General features: G+C 32.8%; 5 protein-coding genes across 12 annotated transcripts in view; 2 read left to right on the top strand and 3 right to left on the bottom strand.

Moving 5' to 3' along the window:
- The first annotated feature begins 66 nt into the window (after positions 1-66).
- On the top strand, positions 67-2,882 carry LOC108761873 (leucine-rich repeat and immunoglobulin-like domain-containing nogo receptor-interacting protein 1). The gene is made up of 3 exons (XM_018508630.1): positions 67-169; positions 1,125-1,247; positions 1,557-2,882. The coding sequence occupies exons 1-3, from the start codon at positions 152-154 to the stop codon at positions 2,619-2,621; spliced, it is 1,206 nt and encodes a 401-aa protein (XP_018364132.1). The 5' UTR covers positions 67-151; the 3' UTR covers positions 2,622-2,882.
- Positions 2,883-6,794: 3,912 nt separating this feature from the next.
- ND-39 (NADH:ubiquinone oxidoreductase subunit 39) lies at positions 6,795-8,859 on the bottom strand. Its single transcript, XM_018508622.1, has 7 exons — positions 8,738-8,859; positions 8,344-8,552; positions 7,925-8,218; positions 7,678-7,844; positions 7,466-7,597; positions 7,199-7,388; positions 6,795-7,096 (listed from the first exon to the last, which is right to left on the bottom strand). Exons 1-7 carry the CDS (start codon positions 8,805-8,807, stop codon positions 6,914-6,916), a joined length of 1,245 nt encoding a protein of 414 aa, XP_018364124.1. The 5' UTR covers positions 8,808-8,859; the 3' UTR covers positions 6,795-6,913.
- Positions 8,860-10,177: 1,318 nt separating this feature from the next.
- LOC108761882 (homologous-pairing protein 2 homolog) lies at positions 10,178-11,357 on the top strand. 3 transcript variants are annotated; one of them, XM_018508641.1, is made up of 3 exons: positions 10,178-10,294; positions 10,664-10,839; positions 10,908-11,357. In XM_018508641.1, exons 2-3 carry the CDS (start codon positions 10,687-10,689, stop codon positions 11,355-11,357), a joined length of 603 nt encoding a protein of 200 aa, XP_018364143.1. In that variant the 5' UTR covers positions 10,178-10,294; positions 10,664-10,686. The 3 variants fall into 3 exon arrangements, with proteins under 3 accessions (XP_018364143.1, XP_018364145.1, XP_018364144.1); XM_018508643.1 differs by lacking the exon at positions 10,178-10,294 and adding an exon at positions 10,306-10,424; XM_018508642.1 differs by lacking the exon at positions 10,178-10,294 and adding an exon at positions 10,306-10,458.
- Positions 11,358-12,148: 791 nt separating this feature from the next.
- LOC108761907 (venom metalloproteinase 3) lies at positions 12,149-16,738 on the bottom strand. The gene is made up of 14 exons (XM_018508683.1): positions 16,690-16,738; positions 16,267-16,484; positions 16,070-16,159; positions 15,778-15,964; positions 15,574-15,667; positions 15,338-15,467; positions 14,072-14,220; positions 13,910-13,962; positions 13,674-13,800; positions 13,254-13,400; positions 13,055-13,181; positions 12,917-13,024; positions 12,521-12,723; positions 12,149-12,218 (listed from the first exon to the last, which is right to left on the bottom strand). The coding sequence occupies exons 1-13, from the start codon at positions 16,736-16,738 to the stop codon at positions 12,541-12,543; spliced, it is 1,662 nt and encodes a 553-aa protein (XP_018364185.1). The 3' UTR covers positions 12,149-12,218; positions 12,521-12,540.
- A 2,260-nt stretch (positions 16,739-18,998) lies between these two features.
- LOC108761906 (A disintegrin and metalloproteinase with thrombospondin motifs 8) overlaps positions 18,999-20,399 on the bottom strand; it is a 56,865-nt gene continuing 55,464 nt past the window's right edge. For all 6 annotated transcript variants that reach the window (XM_018508678.1, XM_018508682.1, XM_018508676.1 and 3 more), the window contains one exon: positions 18,999-19,368. In XM_018508678.1, coding sequence (XP_018364180.1) covers positions 19,232-19,368 — 137 coding nt within the window. In that variant the 3' untranslated portion in view covers positions 18,999-19,231. The remainder of the gene's footprint in view (positions 19,369-20,399) is intronic.

Raw genomic sequence — 20,399 nt, 5'->3', positions numbered from 1 at the left:
TTGTATATATATATATATAAGAACAAATATATTATATATATATATATATACACATACATACACATACACACACGCATCTCGCCCACATCGCCTCGCGTGACGTTCTCACCCCGGATATGCCGAGGCATGCGCCGTAAAAATCCCGGGATTGATGTATCGCAGAGCGCAGGTACGCAGCCCGGCATGCGATTGCGGTGCATACGCACCACGTCTCGTGCGTTTGCATGCGTTCCGTGTCTGGTATGCCCTGATCGGCTTACGATCCGGCATTGCGACGTGATATTTGAATAAATAAATGTTAGATTGGTGCGAGTCTCTTATTTTCATTTGGATTACGATTCTCGAATTTTTATTTGGGTATTAGAAAAGAGGAAATTGAAAGAGAAGATTGAAAACATTTTTTTTTAATAAAAAAAAAGAGTACATTTTCAAATTCTCATCGAAACAATTTTGCTCCAATTTCGCTTCAACTTCCATTTCATATTTGGCAAATACGCACTAATCTAATCTAATAACCAACGTATCATGCAGTCTTAATTAAGTTACGAAAAATATAGCTTTGAATTTTTTGTTTTTACCATACGTTATTGCCTAGATATAATTTGACTTAAAAATGTTTAATAAATATTTTTCTTTTTCAATATTTTTTTTCTCTCTAAATGCAATACAAATATTTATTTATACTTGTTTTTATTTGTCACTTTAATCTATTTTCAACCTTATTTTTTCAAAGATTATTTTTTCTATTTTCTTAGAGAGATACGAATCTACTGGATTTAAAAAGTTAAAACGATATACAGGATGTCTCTAAATTTCCGCATACATGATGTGATACTTTATACTGAAACAAACAACTAACTTTTTCCTTTAGCAAAATTGCATCTAATAAATAACTTTTTTTGCTCTTATTTATTAACTTCCATCTGCTCTTCTGCAAAATCTACTTATCGGACGCAATTTTGCTAAAGGAAAAAGTTTGTTTTAGCATAAAATATCACATTATGTACTCCGTATGCGGGAATTTAGAGACACCCTGTATACACAATGCGTTCAGCATATGAATGAATGTACAGGATATTTCTTCATATACTTAATATATAATTGCGCGTATTTTAATTTCCTAGATCTGCATTTACTACCTGCTATGCATAGCAGCAGTGAACTTGACGTATACCTCCGACTTGGAGATTACGACGACGAGAAGCCGGGACTGTCCAGTAGAATGTATTTGCCTTTCTCCGAAACAGGTAGAAAACAACATCTCGTAACACGCATACTTCTTAATTTCGCAAGAATACGCGGGGTCTTTCTAATATTTTATAATCACATAAGAACTAAAAACGGAGAGAGAAAATAATTCAAGCGGAAGCGTATATATTCGTTATTTTCGGAAATTCTCGCGGGCTTTAAAAGCAGCGCTCGAGATCTTTAAACCTAGAAATAAAATTTCGATAAAATATAATTGTTAATCAGCTTTTGTTATAAATGTCACAATGAGTGCGTGTCTTTCGTGCGAGCTCCTGTGAAATAAAACACGGTAATTAATTTCGTTACAGGTACTCTGCAATACAGGTGGCCTCGAGGACATCCCGGCGCAGCAATTGCCGGAGAGTGTCGAGGAGTTGTCGCTGACGAAGAACAACTTCCCGGTGATAAAGGGTGATGCATTTGCGGGTCTCCGGGTGCTACGTAAGCTCACCCTGGACGGTAACAACATCTCCTCCATACGACCGTTCGCGTTTCGCGGTTTGAATCGGCTGCGTGAGTTGTCGATCCAGCACACCCCGCTGCCGTACATCGAGAAGTTCTCGTTCGCCGCGTTGCAGAACGTCTCGGTGCTGCTGCTGGCGAACAACAAGATCCGCTACGTTGAGGGCTACTCGTTCGCCGGCACGTCGAACGTCAACGTGATCCTGCTGAGCAACAATCCACTGCTGACGATTCGCAGCCACGCGTTCGCCGGCCTCACCAATGTCAACAATCTCATCTTCCCGTCCGGCATCCGCACGATCGAGCAGGACGCCTTCGACGGCCTCCAGCACGTCGGCCAGCTCAAGCTCAGTTACATGGATCTGTTCGGGCTGCAGGCCTACACCTTCCGCGGCCTATCGCACGTCCACTCGATCTATATCCAAGAGAGCGATCTCGGCGTGGTGCAGAGGAATGCGTTCACCGGCCTCCTTCACGTCGGCCGCCTCAATGTGCTCAACAACAAAATCGACCTGATCGAGCGTTTGTACCTGCGCCACGAAAACTACATCGAGGTCCTGCGTTTCCACGGTAATCACGTGCTGGAGGCACCGCGCCACGCCAAGGACGTCGTTCTCGAGGTGGATACGGTCAGCGCGATCGATAATCATTTCCCTTGCGATTGCCAGGCGCACAACGTCCTCGAGAGCGATTTCGTCCGCGGTAACAGCGTCGAGTTTCAACGCCGTAACTATTGCATTTCGCCGTTCGAGTACAACGGCAAGCCCATGAACGTCGTCGACTTCGACCTCGTCGCGCGATGCCACGATAACGTGATCCAGGATAACTTGGGCTCAGGCGTCGTCGGGGTGTCCCGTTTCTCAGCGCTGCTGCTGATTGTCTTCCTGTTCTCGACCAATTTCTTCCGATGAGCGTACTTGCAACTCTTCTAATTATTCGATTATCATTCCGTGATTTTCATGCTCGAGGAGACCATAATTTACGTGCTCTTACGGCTTGTGTCGAGAGATCTTTTTTCTTTGTCATCTTCCTTGACGGAATCTTCCTTCTGCAACGGAGTATTCATAATTCGGTAAAGTTGACGAAGCGAGGAGACGTTTCGTACGAATTATATTAGGGGAAGGTCCGATAGTATCGGACATTTTAGGTTTCTCTTCGAGTTTTTATTTTTTTGGTACAAAAATAATTGTATTATATATTTTATGAATCATTATTCTTGTACCATAACACTTTTTATCGTACTTTTCTAAAAGTGAAAATAGCCAAAATTTTTACATTTTTTAATATCATTACATTTTCTTGTTTTTGTAAATTGGAGAATGGTATCGGACAAAAATATAAAAAAAACATGTTTGGTAAGTGCCACTATTATTTGTGCATGACTCTATGCTATCTCTTGCCTCGCTTCAATAGCTTTTAATCTATTTTTTGAACAGAATATTGTTCACTCATTTCTTTTATTATCATTTCCTTATTTCTTACTTTCCGAACGGCTAATATCATGTTTTCTTTTTCCTATTTTCCTCATATTTTTCTTAGAACAAAACAGCCGTCAGAAAGCAATGGCTGTCCGATATCGCTTACCACCTTATTGTTCGATATCACCCGAATGATGCGCAACAAAAAAACAACGTGCAACTTTAAAACAGGAAAGATTTAAAACCCACAGTTTAAACTTTAAAGAATAATAGGTGCCGTTTATATCGGAGGACCAAAAACGAAATTCGACTTTAATGCGATATGATTGGTTGGTAAAGTAACTCCGTACCGCCTTAAAGAACAACACTCAACAAAATGCACAATACACACAAACATTACTTCTATTCTCAGTATAGAGAGATACTGACTCTCACCTGCAGATGCATTTGCCAGTGACTTGACAAATGTTGCCACACACGTCTAAAATAAAAAAAAAAATCCTTATCCAATATTATTCGATCTTTCCCTTGGTATGTTATCATCGTAGAATATCATCGAATTGATCTTCTATGAACTAAAAAAAATTTTTTTTAAATTGAATTAAAAAAGAGAGGAGTCTCGCTATTCGAAATAATCGACAAGTCGCAAACTTTAACTAGACTTCTATAAATTTGTAATTAGCAGATGAAATTTTAATTCGTGATACCAAGATGTAAATTTATCTCACCAACCGACAGATCAAATATATATATAGAATTTATCTAATTTTAACTTTTAATATTGTAGATTAATTACTTTAACATTTAAAAATTAATCCAATCATGAATTTTTTGACTAGTTTTCTGGTTTATTAAAAGATTTTTTCGAATTACAAAAAAAAATTCGATTTTTCCCGAATTAACTACCATTCGAGTACGAATTGGTAGTCTTGAAAATGTAAAGAACAGAAAAATTCATTAGCTTTTGCCTTTAATTTAGTTTCAATGAGTGGCATATCAATATTCCATTGCGAAAAAATCCCATCCAGAGAGAATAAGAGCTCTTTATATAGGTTGTTGTACGATGTGATATTTTCCATCGTTAATCGAGAAAAATATCACCATTAAAAGGATATGAATACAGAGATGCAAAAACTAAAAAAAAAGATAGCAATAAAGGAGCTTCTGTCACCGTAACATTTATCCGTAATTATTATTCTCGATAATATCGAATCGAGATGTATGGACATTCGCGAGCGTAACGAGAGATTTATTCGCGCGAAAAGCCACTGTTACGGTTGTACGAGCGGAAAAAAGCACTGCTAGTCATTAATGCCAAATGAATACATATCCTCTCGCACATATGAAAGTGAACAAACGTGATCTCACATATCGAGAAGATCGATTTATCTAGCGTCGAAAATATTTCTTTCTTCTTCGATCTTAGTAGTATATTTAAAACGAGTATATTTATAATTCTATTACATTCATCTATTATATATCTGAAATATTGATATGTAAGTTATTATTAATTGTATATTAAGAGAATTTTATACTGTTATTATACCACTGTCATGTATAATTTATATATAGTTCAAGCTTTTTTCTTTATTATCATCTATTTTATGCGATATACATTTAATGCTAAATGTAGTTTTATCTTAAAGCAGAACAAATGCATGTTCTTTTTTTAATTGAAACTCAGAAATACGAATTTAGAGCTATATGCCTAACAATAATAGGCCTACATGTATTCCTTTCATATTTTCTTTCGCAATTAATCGAGACAGTGAATTCCGCAAATTCGCGATCGTCGATCGCGCGTCATGAGAAATAAAACATACGAGCTTTAACTGGCCGGTATACTGGACCAGCACTGTCGCATTTACTTCAAATTTTGCGTGAAGCGCAAATCGTACGTTTTTTAGGAACATTAAATAGAAAAAGCGAAAATATAATGGAATTTTATCCGCTAACAATAAGAAGAGGGCCCTGATTTTTTTTACACACATATATACACAGATACATCGTAATTTGAATATTAGTTACTGACAAAATTTCGCATTATGATATATCTTTACATAAAGATACAATATTGAAAAAGCTAGATATATATATAAATATATAATTTTGGAGAGCGAGTATTATCTCTAAATAGGTCCACTACAATTTTACTTCCGGGTCCAGGAATCCGAGCTATGCATCTGTACGTTCACACCTGCTTTATGATCCTATTAGTATAGACTGAGAGATCATTAAATAATTCGGAAATGAGATGAAAGTATCTAGTGGTTAAGTAATCACATTTAATTGCGTTGATGCGCAAAATCTTTGAAGAGGAATTGAGATATCAAAATTCCTCCTGCTTAGAATATTACGCGGTTTAAAAGGAATTGGCGGGAGACTTCTCGTAGAAACCTATCTTTTACATTTTATTGGAAAATTAAAAATATCAATTTTAAAATAACTTTATTTAGAAGTAATCTGTTTACAAAATAGACTTGATAAAAATAAAATAATATCCAATTTTGAAGAAAAAGACAAAATACCTTATTAAACAATTTATTATCAGTAACCAAATTTTTCATTATTTCAAATAACTGTTATACCACTAGATTGTGCTCTTTAAGTATTTTTTTATCAAGACCTTTTAATCCGTGTATAGGAATACAACGTATTTCGAGACGAAAGTGGATAACAGTGTATCACATGCTCAACACATTTTAGACGAATAATTAATTACTATATAAAAATCTTTTTTTTACGCTTGTACGCGTATAAAAGTCGATGATAATATCAACGACTTTGAGGATTTCCATTAATGTGGAATTCTTTCATGACATTATTGCGATATCGATCTCGTTAGCGTTATCTTAGAAACTGCTTACCATTCCACACATAGAAACCGCATGCAAAAAATTGTTTTTATCAAGGCCGATAAAACTGACGCATTATTAATTAGACAAGGCATTTGACTCCATAAAAAGTCACGATATACGAAATGCTTCTGAGTTACATTTGGTAAACAGTCGTATATATAGTTTGTATAAAACAAATATTTATTGTGCCAACGTTTTCTATTAACTTGATATTATTAAGTCAGGTAAACACCTGAGAGTACGAAGAAAAAAAAAAGAAAGTATGAAGTAGGAAATTTTAAACAATATATACAACAGAACATTTTGTTCTTCAGCATAATCAAGTTCGTGAAAAAAATATTGCTTCATAGATAACAATACATTGGCGTCCAGAGGCTATATACTGAATCAGAATTACACGAGATAATGCTATTATGCTTACAATTAAAAAAAATAAAAACACAATATAAAGCGTGTTTCGCTGCCATTCGTAATGGAAGATTTGCTTGGCCTTCGGTCAGCATAATAACCGAGGACCAACCTAGCTTATATTTTTTACCAATGTTTGAAATAGCGTTTAATAGACACGATTATTGAAAATTGTAATCTTTCATTGTAGTTAGACTGTCCCGTCATATAATAAATGGAATAAAACATTAATATCGTCTTACATAATTCCCACAAATATTACATAATTTTCAAGTGTCTTTGAAGATTCCATTGGAAACGATCATTATTGTTATATGATAAAAGATTCAATAAAAATTGATTCATATTCATTCAAAACTAATAGAAATGGAATATAAATATTTAAACAATTTAATACATATATTTGAGACCGCGATATTTAATTTACAACATACTCTTTACAGCAAGTATTATTTAACAGTAAGAGTACATATTTCATTTTCTATATTTATAATAATCTAGTATATTGTTAGAAAGCATTTAATTAATTGAAACAGTTGGTGGGTTCGGAATAGGATCAAACTCGCCAACACTCTCCATATATTGAACATCTTTACGGTACGCTTTCAACTCATAGTGCATTCGTGATTCCATCGACGTTAGCGCAATGCCAAGATCTTCTAGAGTTGGCAATTTATTTGATACTACGTCAGATATAGCTTCCTGCAAAACGCAATGCCAAATTTAATAACATTGTTTAATTTATCATGTAATTCTAATTTTATTAGAGTTTACGCTTTCTCTTATACGAAAATTAAAATATACCCTTTCCAAATTTTCCCACTGTAAATTTCCGAGTGGATACGCAGGACTTAAGTATTCGTTCAAAGTAACTTTAAGTTGGAAAAGTGGAGCGTATTTTAAGTGTATTCTTTTGTAGCCATCCTGGACTGGATCGCGTATCCGTATTCGATGGAACCAGTCAAGTAATTCAGACAGTTTATAACGTCTCGGTCTACACAAACAAAATATTCACATTTTGCAAAAACAATTATAATAACGATACATTTGTACAAGTGTACTCGTTCATACCCAACAAATTGATAAGTTTTGCCAGCTGTATTTCTAGGATCTCTTGCAATAGCCGTAATACCTCCGGCGACATCGTATACAGCTACTGGCTGTTTTTCCGTCTTTTCACCCTTTTCCCATAACGGTACAGTTCTATAAACAAATTGCATTGTCAAAGATCATAAGAGTATAATTTTTAATATACTAGGAAATTCATTCCTATGCAAAATTACCTGAAATGATGTCTCAATATGCCAGAATACAAACTTAAATATCGATCTTCATGACCCCATATATTCGCTGGCCGAATAATTGTAGCCTCGGGAAACTCTTCTCGCACTGCATGCTCGCCTTCCCATTTTGTACGAAGAAATTCAGAGCCGCCTTTCAATACATGTGACTTAATACAGAAATATTATTAAAGCATGAAATTGTTAAATCATAAATTAATATAGAATAGAAATATGATTTAAAACTTACCTCCACCTCGTCACCCACATTTAACGCAGACACATGAATAAAGTGCTTAACATTAGCTTCCTTGCACAGTCTAGCGAGTCTTCTGGCTCCCTCAACATGCACCTCGTGAAAAGTGAAGTTTTTAGTTTCCCAATCTCGTCCAATTAGATTGACAACGACATTGGAGTACTTGATACATTTTCTTATTGATTCATCATCACGCAGATGAAACGGATGAAACAAGATTTGTCCTAAATCTCCACTGAGCTTCAGACGCAAGCAATCATACATATCACCTCTGTATGGTATTATTAACTGCAAATCAAACATGACAATCAAACAGCTGATTATATTATGTTTCAGTTATATTATTATATTACAATCGAAATTGCTATCACTATAGAAATTGCTATTGTCAGCTTCCTTTATTTTGTAAATACCTGAGTACCAATCTTGCCAAGGCGATTGCACACATAGCGTCCGACAAATCCACTTGCACCAAACAGCGTGCATACTATCCCATTGAAGGAACTACGGCCACCCGTGCCTCTCTTTAAAGAAGCTGTAGTGGGATCTTTGATGATTTCTGGTTGGGACGAGTAATGATTCATCTGCACCGCAACGGCCGCGATGCATGTTGTCTGCTTTCCTGAAATATACACAAAACAAATATAAAATTAACTCTGTTTGGTTACATAATTACGAAACGCTATCTCTGTCACACAATGTACATATAAAAGAATTATAGGCAATTTTATATAAAACATTATTGTACTTCGATTTTGGGAAAGAAGATAAATATTACAAAAGATGTAAAAAATATGACGATCTTACTTGCTGCTTGTAAAGTATACCTCGGAATCAAGGCGGCCATCTTTCTTGGCCATCCATATGGACTGTGCATTCTGCGGATTGTGCCACTGTGCGCCGTGTGGACTGTGAAATTCTTTGACGTGCAAAGGTAACTCTCTCTAACGTTGAAATAATATATATATATATATATATTATTTTTCAAAAGATTGCTTAAATGAAATGGACCAAGTGATTTAAAACCGCTCAACAGGAAAAATTATATATTATATAAAAATTTACTCCAGTTTTATGTCATATGCCTTTTCTCAATTGTTAAATGATCTCTTTATCTTTTCTTTTCGGTCCATGTTTTTCGTAAAAACAAATAGTACAATAAATACTTTAAAATTTATAATTGTCTAATCAAATAATATTTAATGGTATTAATTAAACAAAATGATGTTGATTATATATATTTTTAGGATATGTTTTTCAGCATAAGAGTGTTATAATTCGTATTACGTTTTGTCGAATCTCCAAATATTGAAAATTAATTGGTTATCAGAAAAAATAAATATTTAGAAAATATATTTCTGTGAGAGGTAACAGTGACTAAAAACCGAATTTAAATTTCGCAATCTTTTAAAAAATATACATAATTTTTAGATGCAGCCACAATAGAAGGAATAAGGAATTAGGAATAAGGAATAAAGATTTCAACCTATCAGAAACCGGATACACTGAAATACACGGTTTCTGATAGGTTGGAATCATTATCCCTTATTCCTAATTCCTTATTCCTCCTATTGTGGCTGCGTCGTCAAGCCTATTCTACAATGTGCTTTCTGTTTTCTGCTTTTTGCTATTTTTTTACATCTTTTTGTTTCTTATTCGGTTTTTTGTTTTGTCGCCCGAGATAAAAGTTAAACAAACTTCAGAAGAAGCAGAAAACACATAGTAAGAAATGCACTTGTCGATAAAACGATTGCAAAGGAGGAAAAAGCAAGAAGTAAAAAGCAAGAAACAGGAAACAAAGAGCACATTGTAGAATAGGCTTTAGGATGAGTTCTGGAACACAATTGGTCCGTTTTTTATTGCTGCACTCTGAACCGGTGCAATAAGTTGAAATGAAACAAACGTATATTTGTTTCACTTCAACTTATTGCACTGGGTGTACCAGTTCAGAAAGTGCAGTAATAAAAAACAGTCCTAATCGCACAAGCAAAAATAAACGACTTCGTTTGGAAAAGTACATTACAAAAAAGTTCAAAAAATATCCGATAGAGGACTCTGTAAATAAATGAATTACTCCGCGTTCCAAAGCTCATCGAAAATAAACGCTGTACTGCGTTCCATGATCTATCAAAAGGTTTTTAATGTTTATCTTTTTTTATTGCTATGTTGAAAAGCGCGAAATTTGAAACAGATTCAGTTCGCATCCTATTCTAGTAATTTCGAAAAATTTTGAGGTTACCAGAGGTTACCAAAAGACGCATACTCAATTTCGATTATCTTCTTTTTAATTACGTTCTATTTATATAATAATAATTTGGACAAACTGTTCTGTGCGATATAAAGACTGACATTAATATTTTTAGAGTAAGTGGAGAGACTATGTATTTCGCAAGTATTCTGCCAGTAAATGTCTGACGGATTCCGATTTTTTGCAATTGTTTGGTTATAAAGCAGTAAATAAATGAAATAAGCCAAATTGACAAACAAAATTACAGTAATAACTTTCGTTATCATTAGATGTTCTTTATGTATGTATTGCTTGCCAATTTGTAAACAGTACTTATGATCTTCTGTATCTACCTAATTTATGTATACTTATATGTGTGTATATTGTATTATTTTTTGTAATTTCGCATGTAATCTATCGTAATTAGTTGTTTTTAAAATATCGAGGCTTTTGTGATATCTTCAATAATTGTTTTATGATACGAGATGTATATTGCTATATTGCAGTTAATTAAAGGGACACAATCACCATGACTACGGCAGCTGTGTATAATTACATGAAAATGCAAAATAGACCTTACAGCGTGAATGATGTAGTCATGAATTTACTTAATGAACACAGTAAAACTGCAGTTCAAAAGGCTATGGATGAATTGGTGAAAAAAGGAAAATTGTTCGAAAAAGTAAATACAAGTTTATAACTTTTGCAAGAGTATAATACTTAATATGTATGTTTTCATTTTATCCTTAGGTTTATGGTAAACAGAAAATATATTGTCTTGTGCAAGATTCACAGTATGATACTGATGAGTTAATGAGGATTGACAAGGAATTACAAAGTCATGCCAGTGAAGTCGAAACTAAATATCAGGAAGTCATGAAAGAAGTGAAAGAACAAGAGACACTTTTAGCTTCTCTAAAGTCAAGTTTAACACTGGAAGATGCTCAAAAAGAAAAAAGTACTCTGCAGGAAAATGTAAAGCAGTTAACACATAAATTGGATAAATTGATGGAAAAAAGTGGTTCTGAAGATTTGCAAGAGTCTAAACGAAAGGCACAAGAGAATCTAGATGAATACTCACGCGAATATTTAAAAAGAAAAAAGATATGCGTTGAAATATTAGATTGCATTTTGGAAAGTTATCCTGGTAACAAAGATGAGCTTTATGAGGAAATAGGCATTGATTCAACGACTGTGTAATATTCAATGATAAAGATCTTGGTTTACGAAGGTTTTGGAGTTGTAATTATTATTCAGTATTTATTTGTTATTTTAGTTTCTTATATGTAAAATCATATTTATATTTAATGAATAAGTGAAATGTTTTGTGTTGAAATGATTAATATAATTTATGTATTATATGAGTTTATTTACATATATGTATGAAAAAAGTGTATATATAAGTTTATTGCAAAAATTACATATAAAAACACTCGTGCTGAGTTAAATAGAATTAGTTTAAGTTGCTAAGGATATTCTGCAATATTATTTAACAATTTTTAATTATAGCAGACAAATCGACATTTATTTTGTGTGTTTATATTTTTTTTTTACAGTATTGCATTACACAGGGCATTTCAACATTATTATATTTTCTCTGATTATGGATATTAATATTCAAGCCATCAGTACAATTAGTTGTATTTCCACAGTTTACTTTAAAGTTTGTATTTAGATTGTAGGATAATGAAAATATTGAACACTTTTAATTTTGACAATTTAAAATTAAATTTCGCTGAAAACTTAATTTGCAATTGAGAATCTAATGTAAAAAAATCTGCATTATTAATAAATTTGTAACATTAAGAAGTAAAATTTTTGTTTGTCTAATTATGTGTAACTAAAAGGGAACATCATAGTTTAATTTTTTGTATGTGAAATATTACAGTATTTTGGTATATGTATCTTCCTCTACATTTGCAAGCATAAACTGCTGTGTATAGAGGAGCGAAAAAATTCAATCAGGATATAACATATTCTTAAAGGAATATCCCTTTTTATTTTTATATAGTACTCCCATTTTAGTAATTAGAGCATAGACATATCAGCGTGTATGATTCCCTGTAAAATAAATTCAATTAAATATAGATTATATATTATACCAATTAAATATAGAATATAAATTAGAATATTTCTTTGAAAGAGAAAGAATGTTTATTTAATTGTTTATCTTGTGTTATGAAGTTTGATCTTGTGCCAGAAAATTGAGTCCAGATATCAAAAATTAAAGAATCAAATATGATTATAAAATTATTAATAATAAAAAAAGATTAAATGTTAATTTTCGTTAGTAATATAATTTCAATGAATTTCGGATGGTATTAGCATTATAAAAAAATATAGTTTCATTGAATTGATTTTACCTTGACAACATTCATATTTATTATAACGCGAAGAGTTTCTTCTTTAATTTGTTCTTCAGTGATTTCAATAAATTCATCCATGGAATCTTTCTAATCGCTTGAAAATTGAATTTCGGTAGGAATTTTTCGAGTAATTTCCTCTTTTCTTTATCCTTTTCTTTGGTTAATATTCCTTCAAGTACACATTTGCCATTCAGACAGATCTAGAAAGGTATTAGATAAATACATTATACTGTATAGCGCTAATATATATTATAATTAATTAATAATAATATTTGTAATCATAATTTGTACAGTAAGTATTTCTTACAATCTTATTTTTACATTATTAATAATAACAGCTATTTTTTAAGAAATTCAGTATTCAAAATAAAAAAAAAAGATAATAAAACTCACCAAGCCGTCACCACAAGAAGAACCTTCCGCTGCTGGCGCGGTCGCTCTGCAGTAGCCCTCAATTCCAGGATATTCACAGTCCAAGCGAATACAGGCCGTGGTGTCTTTCTATAAAGAAAATGTGCATCTTTAGCTTACATTACACGCCGCTGTTCCGAAGACCTTGTTACACTGATCATCCAAGGACATCAAAGTCCCGGGCAAAATACGCGTCACAGGTTCGCCCGTTATGGGCTTGTTGTAAAGACACTTTGCCCTATCTTGGCTAAAATAAATCAATTCTTAAATTAATACCTTTTATTTAAAAGAAATATGCTTACGTTCGTGCCATATGTACTTGATGAAATTATAGAAGGCGTTTATGGTGCACGGGGACCATTCGAAGCCATTCTCATCCAACATCAGTCCGCTGGTCATGATGAAACCATCATTAGCCGGACAATCTCTGGCGCCCTTCGGATTGCCATCGTGACGTGCCCCTATCCTACAATGTAAAAAAATCTTTTTATTATCGAACTTTCAAATTCAAAATTGAATAACTAAATTTATACGGTGAAATATTATGTATCTTTTTCTTCCTTACATATATGTATACTATTTTTAATGACAGAGAAGCTATAATTCATATGTTTCTCGTTTAGATCGCGTAGAATTAAAATCTTCTTTCTGACCAAAAATTGTAAATACAATTCTTTATGAGCTTCTTTCTACATCGACAGAAAAAAACTACAAAATGCATACAAATATATTAACTTACAGATGGCCGACTTCGTGAGCAGTTACGATGATACCGGAAAATCCACCGTTATCTTCAATCATTCCTACGGCTTCGGATGATTGTTTTGTTGCGTTTCTGTCGCATGCACCGGCTACGTATGCGTAACCTGCAGCCGCAAAATTTATCATTATTTCATATTTTTGCAAAGGATTGTAATTAATAATACACGGAAAGAGCCGCATTTGTCATATAATACATTATCTTGGCAGACTTACCCAAAGTCGATGGCTCGCAATAGTCATCAGTAATCATATTGCACAAATCTAGACTAAAATTGTATCGGATTGTATTATTATTTTTGTCTATGTGTGTTATGGTTTTTAAGTGATTCTAGAAATTGAACAAGCAAACATATATAGGAATTACCGAGTACTTACTTTGTCATAGCGATCGCTATGTCGTAAAAATCTGTTGGGAATCTACTCTCGCGATAGAAGTAATCTCCCATGTTGAGTAGAGCACGATCCGCATCTAGGGATGAAACTTCGAAACGATTGTTTTCTAAATATGGAGTTGCATCCTTGTCCTAAAATATAACGAAATGTTACGTTAAAAATAATATAGATATATATTAAATATATCAAATATGTTACAAATATTACTTAACTCAGAAATTATCTTCTTTTAAATTTTGATGTAAAATAATTAGAAGATATTTATATGTGATAACACGTGTATTTGAATATAATGAAGGATTTGAATGTAGTAGAGACCGGGGCCAGTTGTCACAGTTTCTGATTAGTTATTTTTAGAAAAAAGAGTAGATGCCCGATTTTGAAATATTATGTACGTCATAATATATACCTACATATTTTAGGTTTAAAAAAAAATATTACTCGTAAATTCATTATCGTAAAAATAAGTTATTTAATTTTAAATGAAGCTGCGAAAATGTGACAATTAACTCCGTGTTCTGGGTTGATTGTCACACGTTCTAGGATTGGCAGTAGCATATTTGTTATGGACAACACATATAAAAAATACAATTTTTATTTTAATATCAGTTCTATATTTTGAGAAATAATAGTAATTACGGTATTAATTCAAATAAAATAGTTATTTTAATTATAAAATACGTAATTTGTTCTTTGTACCATAGTTTCTATATGAAAAATGAAAAAATATATATATATCTATGAAATATAATATATCTGTAAGTATATTCTCTAAAAATGCATTCTTTAAAGATATTCAAATTAATTGTTTAAACTAACTTCGTCTCGTTTTGATCAATCTATCCCACATAGTTGTTTTTAAAAGAGATTGTATTTACAAACTTTGTCAGGATAATGATTAATTAATTGTAGCACAAATCTTCTAAGATATGTCATTTTTTATGAATACAAGAATATTGCGGTTAATAATAACTTGTCAGACAACAAAATAGGTGATAAGAAAAATTTACTCAACTTCATTTTCTTAAAAATCGTTATAAATAATATATACAATGCTTGTAGCGCAAATCATTTTACACAACTTTACATAACAAATTAATATTATATCAGCAATCTACAGTTAAAAAAATAAATTTTTCTGCCACATCCTGTTTCAGTTATAAGCATTTTGACAATCAACTCCGTATGACAACCAGCTGAACCAGTCCTGGTTTCTCCTATTTGAATATTAATTAAGCTAAAACTTACAACGCTTATGATTATTCCTGCGATATTAAGCCGAATTTTCGGCGTAGTTAGCAAACGATATCTCAAATCGACTCCATTCCAAAACGAGACGAGGTATCTTATGGCCTGCTCGATATTTCCGCCAAGTAATCTGCAATAAATAGAAAAATTAATATTTTATAAAAAAAATAATGTATATTTATTATAAAATTTATGATTACTTGTTATATATAATTAACATCATATACTTTACTTACTGATATATACTGTAATCTGCTACTACTAAAATTTCTGGATAAATGATATCCGGGATATTACGTTTCACTTCTTGGCCCTCTGGATCTGTAATTTCTGAAGAACCACAAGAGTATTGAATAAGATACCTGTCCGAACGGAAATTTGAGCGAATCTAAAACGGAATGCATACGCGAAATTTTTATGTAAGTATTCAAATAGCTTACTAAAATCTTTCTGATCTGATGAAGGCGTCTTGTACACTACGTGATGATGCGTGTAAGCCAAGTCATCGTTGTTCGTCACATTCTTCTTATGAAGCGGCTCAAAGAGTTTGCGTCCTCCGTAAAGAATATGATCCAATATTCGATGCGGCAGAGATTTGATGACGTATTTATTGTTAAGCACTCCGTTCTACAGAAAGAAAAGCGTTATTGATTTACATTCATATGTATATTTAAAAAAAAGAAAAATTATTTGATTTCGATCGCAACTTTCAGATGTAATTGGAATCCTTACCAAATGAACTTGACCGTCAGGAGTAGGAGTTAACAAAACTGAGCTCGAAGTGCGTACGTCTTGAAGAATGACCCCTACAGAATCCATAGCCTACGACGAGAAGGTAATAATAAGAAAGAAATTTTTTCATAAATCTATCTCGCATATAGTATTTTTTTTTTATTATTGTAAAAGTATAAAAGTTGAAAGACACATACCTTGGGTACTTGTTTGTATTGCAATCCTTCGGGTGCTTCTGGATTAGATGAAACGGTCCATACGGGTGTATTTTTATTAGCGAGGATTCCTTCCGTGGGATTCAAGTATAAGTTGACGTCGTCGTTGAAGACCTTTATCTTGAGTTCAGTTATATTTTCTTTCATTTCCTCATTCTTCGACATGCGATGCAATACGGGCACCACTTCATATTCAGGTACTGAAAGTTAATATAAATTGAGAATATACAAACTAATGCAAATATATACATTTAATTTAATGCTATTATTTTGTAATAAGTTATAATTGCAATAATAATATTATTAATTAGGTATTATTGATCTAAGAAAAATTTGTATAATTTATAAGAAAAAGTACTATGAAAATAAAAGGATCTTTCTGTAAAAAGAAATCCTGTCACTCACCAAGATGATGTGGCTTGTTAAAAATAGACATCACTTCGTTCAGCGTCATGTACTCGTGAAGCTGAAAATACGTCCTTTTTTTCTAACATTCTATAGCTTTGCAGTTTTCACTTTTATGCGGATAAAACGATAACTAAATTAGGCGTTTGTACTTATATTCTAAATATTACCTGTTTGCATCGTGAAAACGGTATTCCAGTCAGGCATAATAGAAATATTGCACGGAACATTCTTTACAGTATTTTAGCGAAAGGTGATCTTCGAATTTCTCGTAATTTCACCGAAACGAGATGAACTGTTCGGCATCAAATAATATAAACAGCAAGCTGCGATCTCTCTCGCTGTCTCGATATTCATGAATATCCCGATCTTCCGGTGAGAGAGCCCGCAGCCCGAATACAAAAAAAGGCTATTTCACGCCCCATATAAATTAGCTGATCGATATTTGATCTATGCCCGCGATTAAACGGAAAAAACACTTGTACATATAACGAATGATTTGCGCGCGAGCACGGTAATGAAGAAAGAATTATACAAATTCATAATTCTTGTGTGTGACAACACTGACAACATACGAAAACCTGACCGTGAATTAAATGTTCTGTCGATGATCAAATTGGGGGATTGTTTTCTGCTCAAATTTTTTGCTCAAATTGTGTTCGTATTTTTTAATAAAAATATATCACACTTAAACTATTTGTTTATGAGAAAGGAAACAAAAATTTATAAGAAAGAATAATAAAAAATAAAAAGGTAAAAACGAAGGAAGTCGAATTGATTAAAGAATAAAATAATGAATTAATTGATTAACTAATTGAATAGGATCGTTAAGGTGCTTGAAGAATAAATAGGAAATTTATTTACGGTAAACATTTTTATTTGCAAAAAGATATTAATAATCGTGTAATTCTCCTCGAGAAAAAGAAAGAAAAGAAACAGAAGAAAAAGATAATACGCTAATTGTGCCAAGACATCGTGATATCGGAACGTTGATCCACATCTGGTTTATGTATGTGCTTGTCCAAGACATGAAGTCTTACATAAATAATTTTTTTTTTCCGAAGGACGCTTTCCTAAATTCTTCCAGCTCCGTTCACTGACATTCAAAATACTTTTGCATCTGTTCGCTGCCAAACAAATCATTTATCATGCTTATAAACTTCGATATGCACCTATAATGCATGAGGTACATTCACGTATATCATTTCATTACAGATCCGCGCCGATTGCATATGCGACAGTTAACAAATGCTGAATAAAAAATATTATGTGCATATTAATAACGTTACATCACGAAATATAGCGACGTTTGCTCTTTTCAGAATCAATCAATCATCTGCAGCTATTTTATTGGAGATCTTAATGACTATAGTTGTTGCCACTGAAATTTTTCGAGAACCATGATATTATTTTATTTTTTTTCACTCACACACGAATCGTTTTCGTGTTTTTCTAAAATCACTACTTTACTTCAGTCTTTATCTAATCTTTTTAATAAAGCTCTAAAATAAAGAGTAAAATCACTCAGTTTTTTTTCCATGTATCTATTATCTATTATCAATTGTATATTTAAAGAAAATTCAGATTGCATTCTTTTATGTACCTATTTTTCAGATTTTAATGTGATTTTTAACATAAATACTATTAACTTTAATTAAATAAATAAGTATTCATAATACTTTTAATTCGCAAGTTGGAAAATTATAGTATAGTTGCTTGTAAAATATTTTTCAATTTAAATCGATTAATTTTTTTTTTTTTTTCAAATTAAAATGTATGAAATATACAGAATGATGTAAAAGTTTCCTTTCTGCGAAATACCCCAGGCTTTCATAAATATTTTATGTCTCTCTAATTATATAATTTATAAATATAATTATATAAATTATATATATATATACATATGGGTAGGAGAAAAAAAAGAATGTTTTAATTATTCCCATTTATTGTCTTGCGCTATACAATTTCCGTAAATTCCGAATGGCTTTCATATGCGCGCGCGCACACGCGCGTTTTTACGCTCGCGAAAAATATACGCACGACGCACCTGTGCCTGTGTAACGAGTCTTTTTCGCGAGATCGCTTCTTATCGAATAAATATGAACGCAGTCGAAATCTCTATCGTACCGATCGACAATCCATTCCTTTTTAGAGATTCACTACATTGTTCGGTACAATCTTGGTACCGAAAAAATTAGTACTGTAAAAATTACGTCTGGAAGTATGCGAGACACGCAGCTACAACTATAAGAGTCCAATGTGATTATCGCGATCGAGGAACCGCACGAGGATCTAACGTAGATTTTCTCGTCTATCCGCGAAAAAAGGAAAGAGAAAGAGAAAGAGTTAACGAGCGCGAAAGATCTTTCCCGAACTCCTTCCGATGCGGTGCTTTTCCGGATGCTGCGTTACGACAGCGAGAAGCGATAGGGCGTCTAATAAAATCGTCATCCGTGGCGGGCGTCTAAGCGCGACGTCTTCAAGTAAACTATCGAATTGATTTTTCTTTTTCTTTCTTATTTTTTGTCCTTAGTGTCATTATTTAGTCAGCACAGATCGTCTTCAGGGACGCGCAGCAGCGACTCTTCACAGATTGTAGATGGCACAGCCATGTTCTTAGCCTGTCAATCAGCTCCGCGCAATCTGACCCCACGTCCGTGCATTCACCGGCCTCTGTTCCTGGAAGCAAGACGAATGAATTGATATACGAAATGCGAATTCAATTGCAATACATATATAGCGTTCGATTAGAATAGTTTACTGACGATGCATACACTGAAACAAAAGATTAGCTAAATATGGCATAGTATTTTTAATTGGCTGCAATAACCAATTTTTGGTTGCGTTAGCCTATTCACCGACGAGATATTAAAGATCGACATCCTTACGGGAGTTCGCGTCCTTGTTAATATTGAAGTGATTAAGAGTAAAAAAACTGATAATATTGTATTAATTTTTTGATTTATTGATTTAGTAGACGTGTTTATCGATGTGTGTATATGCATTTAAAACTCAATAATACTCGATTTTTCTTTAAAATTGTGATTTCAGTGTTATCGTCAAAGTTTGATTACCAACAGAGATGATAACTGCAGAGAAAAAAATTGTAATTTTTCGGCAATATATAGAATATTATAACTTTACAAGTATGCATATTTATTCATAGAACATTTATGTAACAAAAAATCATGAGTTTAATAATGTATTAACCAAATATTTATGTTATAGCAAATTTATATCAATTGTTGATAACGTCAGCGTTCTTCAATTACCCTCTTGAGGCCCTTTTTATACCGCTAAAAATTTGCTCAAGGTTGACGGTCTTTAATAATATCTCGTCGGTGGCCTATCGAAATTGTATACTAACATTGCGGATAGGCTAACGCAACTTGACTACTACAGTCAATTAAAAATGCTATGTCATATTTTACAGTCAATTAAAAATGCTATGTCATATTTTACTATCTAAATTGTTGCAGCAGCCAATCTCTTCTTTCAGTGTATCAGCCTGAAATAGAATTTAGTAGTGCAACAATACAATTATTAAACAATAAGAATCTTATTTTAGACTGTACATATGTGAGAACACAACCAATATGAACTAGAAATTATAAATGCCTATAACGATCGAAATTCGATCTTTAATGCTTAAATAATTCAATGTGAATTATATATATATATATATATAATTCACATTGAATTATTTAAGC

The sequence above is a fragment of the Trachymyrmex cornetzi genome, unplaced genomic scaffold, assembly GCF_001594075.2.
Source record: "Trachymyrmex cornetzi isolate Tcor2-1 unplaced genomic scaffold, Tcor1.1 scaffold270, whole genome shotgun sequence".
In the NCBI taxonomy this organism is placed as follows: domain Eukaryota; kingdom Metazoa; phylum Arthropoda; class Insecta; order Hymenoptera; family Formicidae; genus Trachymyrmex; species Trachymyrmex cornetzi.
The sequence above is the reverse complement of the archived record's forward strand: the minus strand, read 5'-3'. Positions and strand labels throughout refer to the sequence as shown.

Coding starts and splice junctions, on each gene's coding strand:
- LOC108761873 (XM_018508630.1), top strand. Junction 1,248..1,556: donor TTTGCCTTTCTCCGAAACAG/GTAGAAAACAAC, acceptor ATTTCGTTACAG/GTACTCTGCAATACAGGTGG.
- ND-39 (XM_018508622.1), bottom strand. CDS start 8,807: ATGCACAGTCCATATGGATGGCCAAGAAAGATGGCCGCCTTGATTCCG. Junction 8,553..8,737: donor GTATACTTTACAAGCAGCAA/GTAAGATCGTCA, acceptor TGTATATTTCAG/GAAAGCAGACAACATGCATC. Junction 7,598..7,677: donor ATATTGAGACATCATTTCAG/GTAATTTTGCAT, acceptor ATTTGTTTATAG/AACTGTACCGTTATGGGAAA.
- LOC108761882 (XM_018508641.1), top strand. CDS start 10,687: ATGACTACGGCAGCTGTGTATAATTACATGAAAATGCAAAATAGACCT. Junction 10,840..10,907: donor AAGGAAAATTGTTCGAAAAA/GTAAATACAAGT, acceptor TTTTATCCTTAG/GTTTATGGTAAACAGAAAAT.
- LOC108761907 (XM_018508683.1), bottom strand. CDS start 16,738: ATGACGCTGAACGAAGTGATGTCTATTTTTAACAAGCCACATCATCTT. Junction 16,160..16,266: donor AATACAAACAAGTACCCAAG/GTATGTGTCTTT, acceptor TTCTCGTCGTAG/GCTATGGATTCTGTAGGGGT. Junction 12,724..12,916: donor CTTCTTGTGGTGACGGCTTG/GTGAGTTTTATT, acceptor ATACCTTTCTAG/ATCTGTCTGAATGGCAAATG.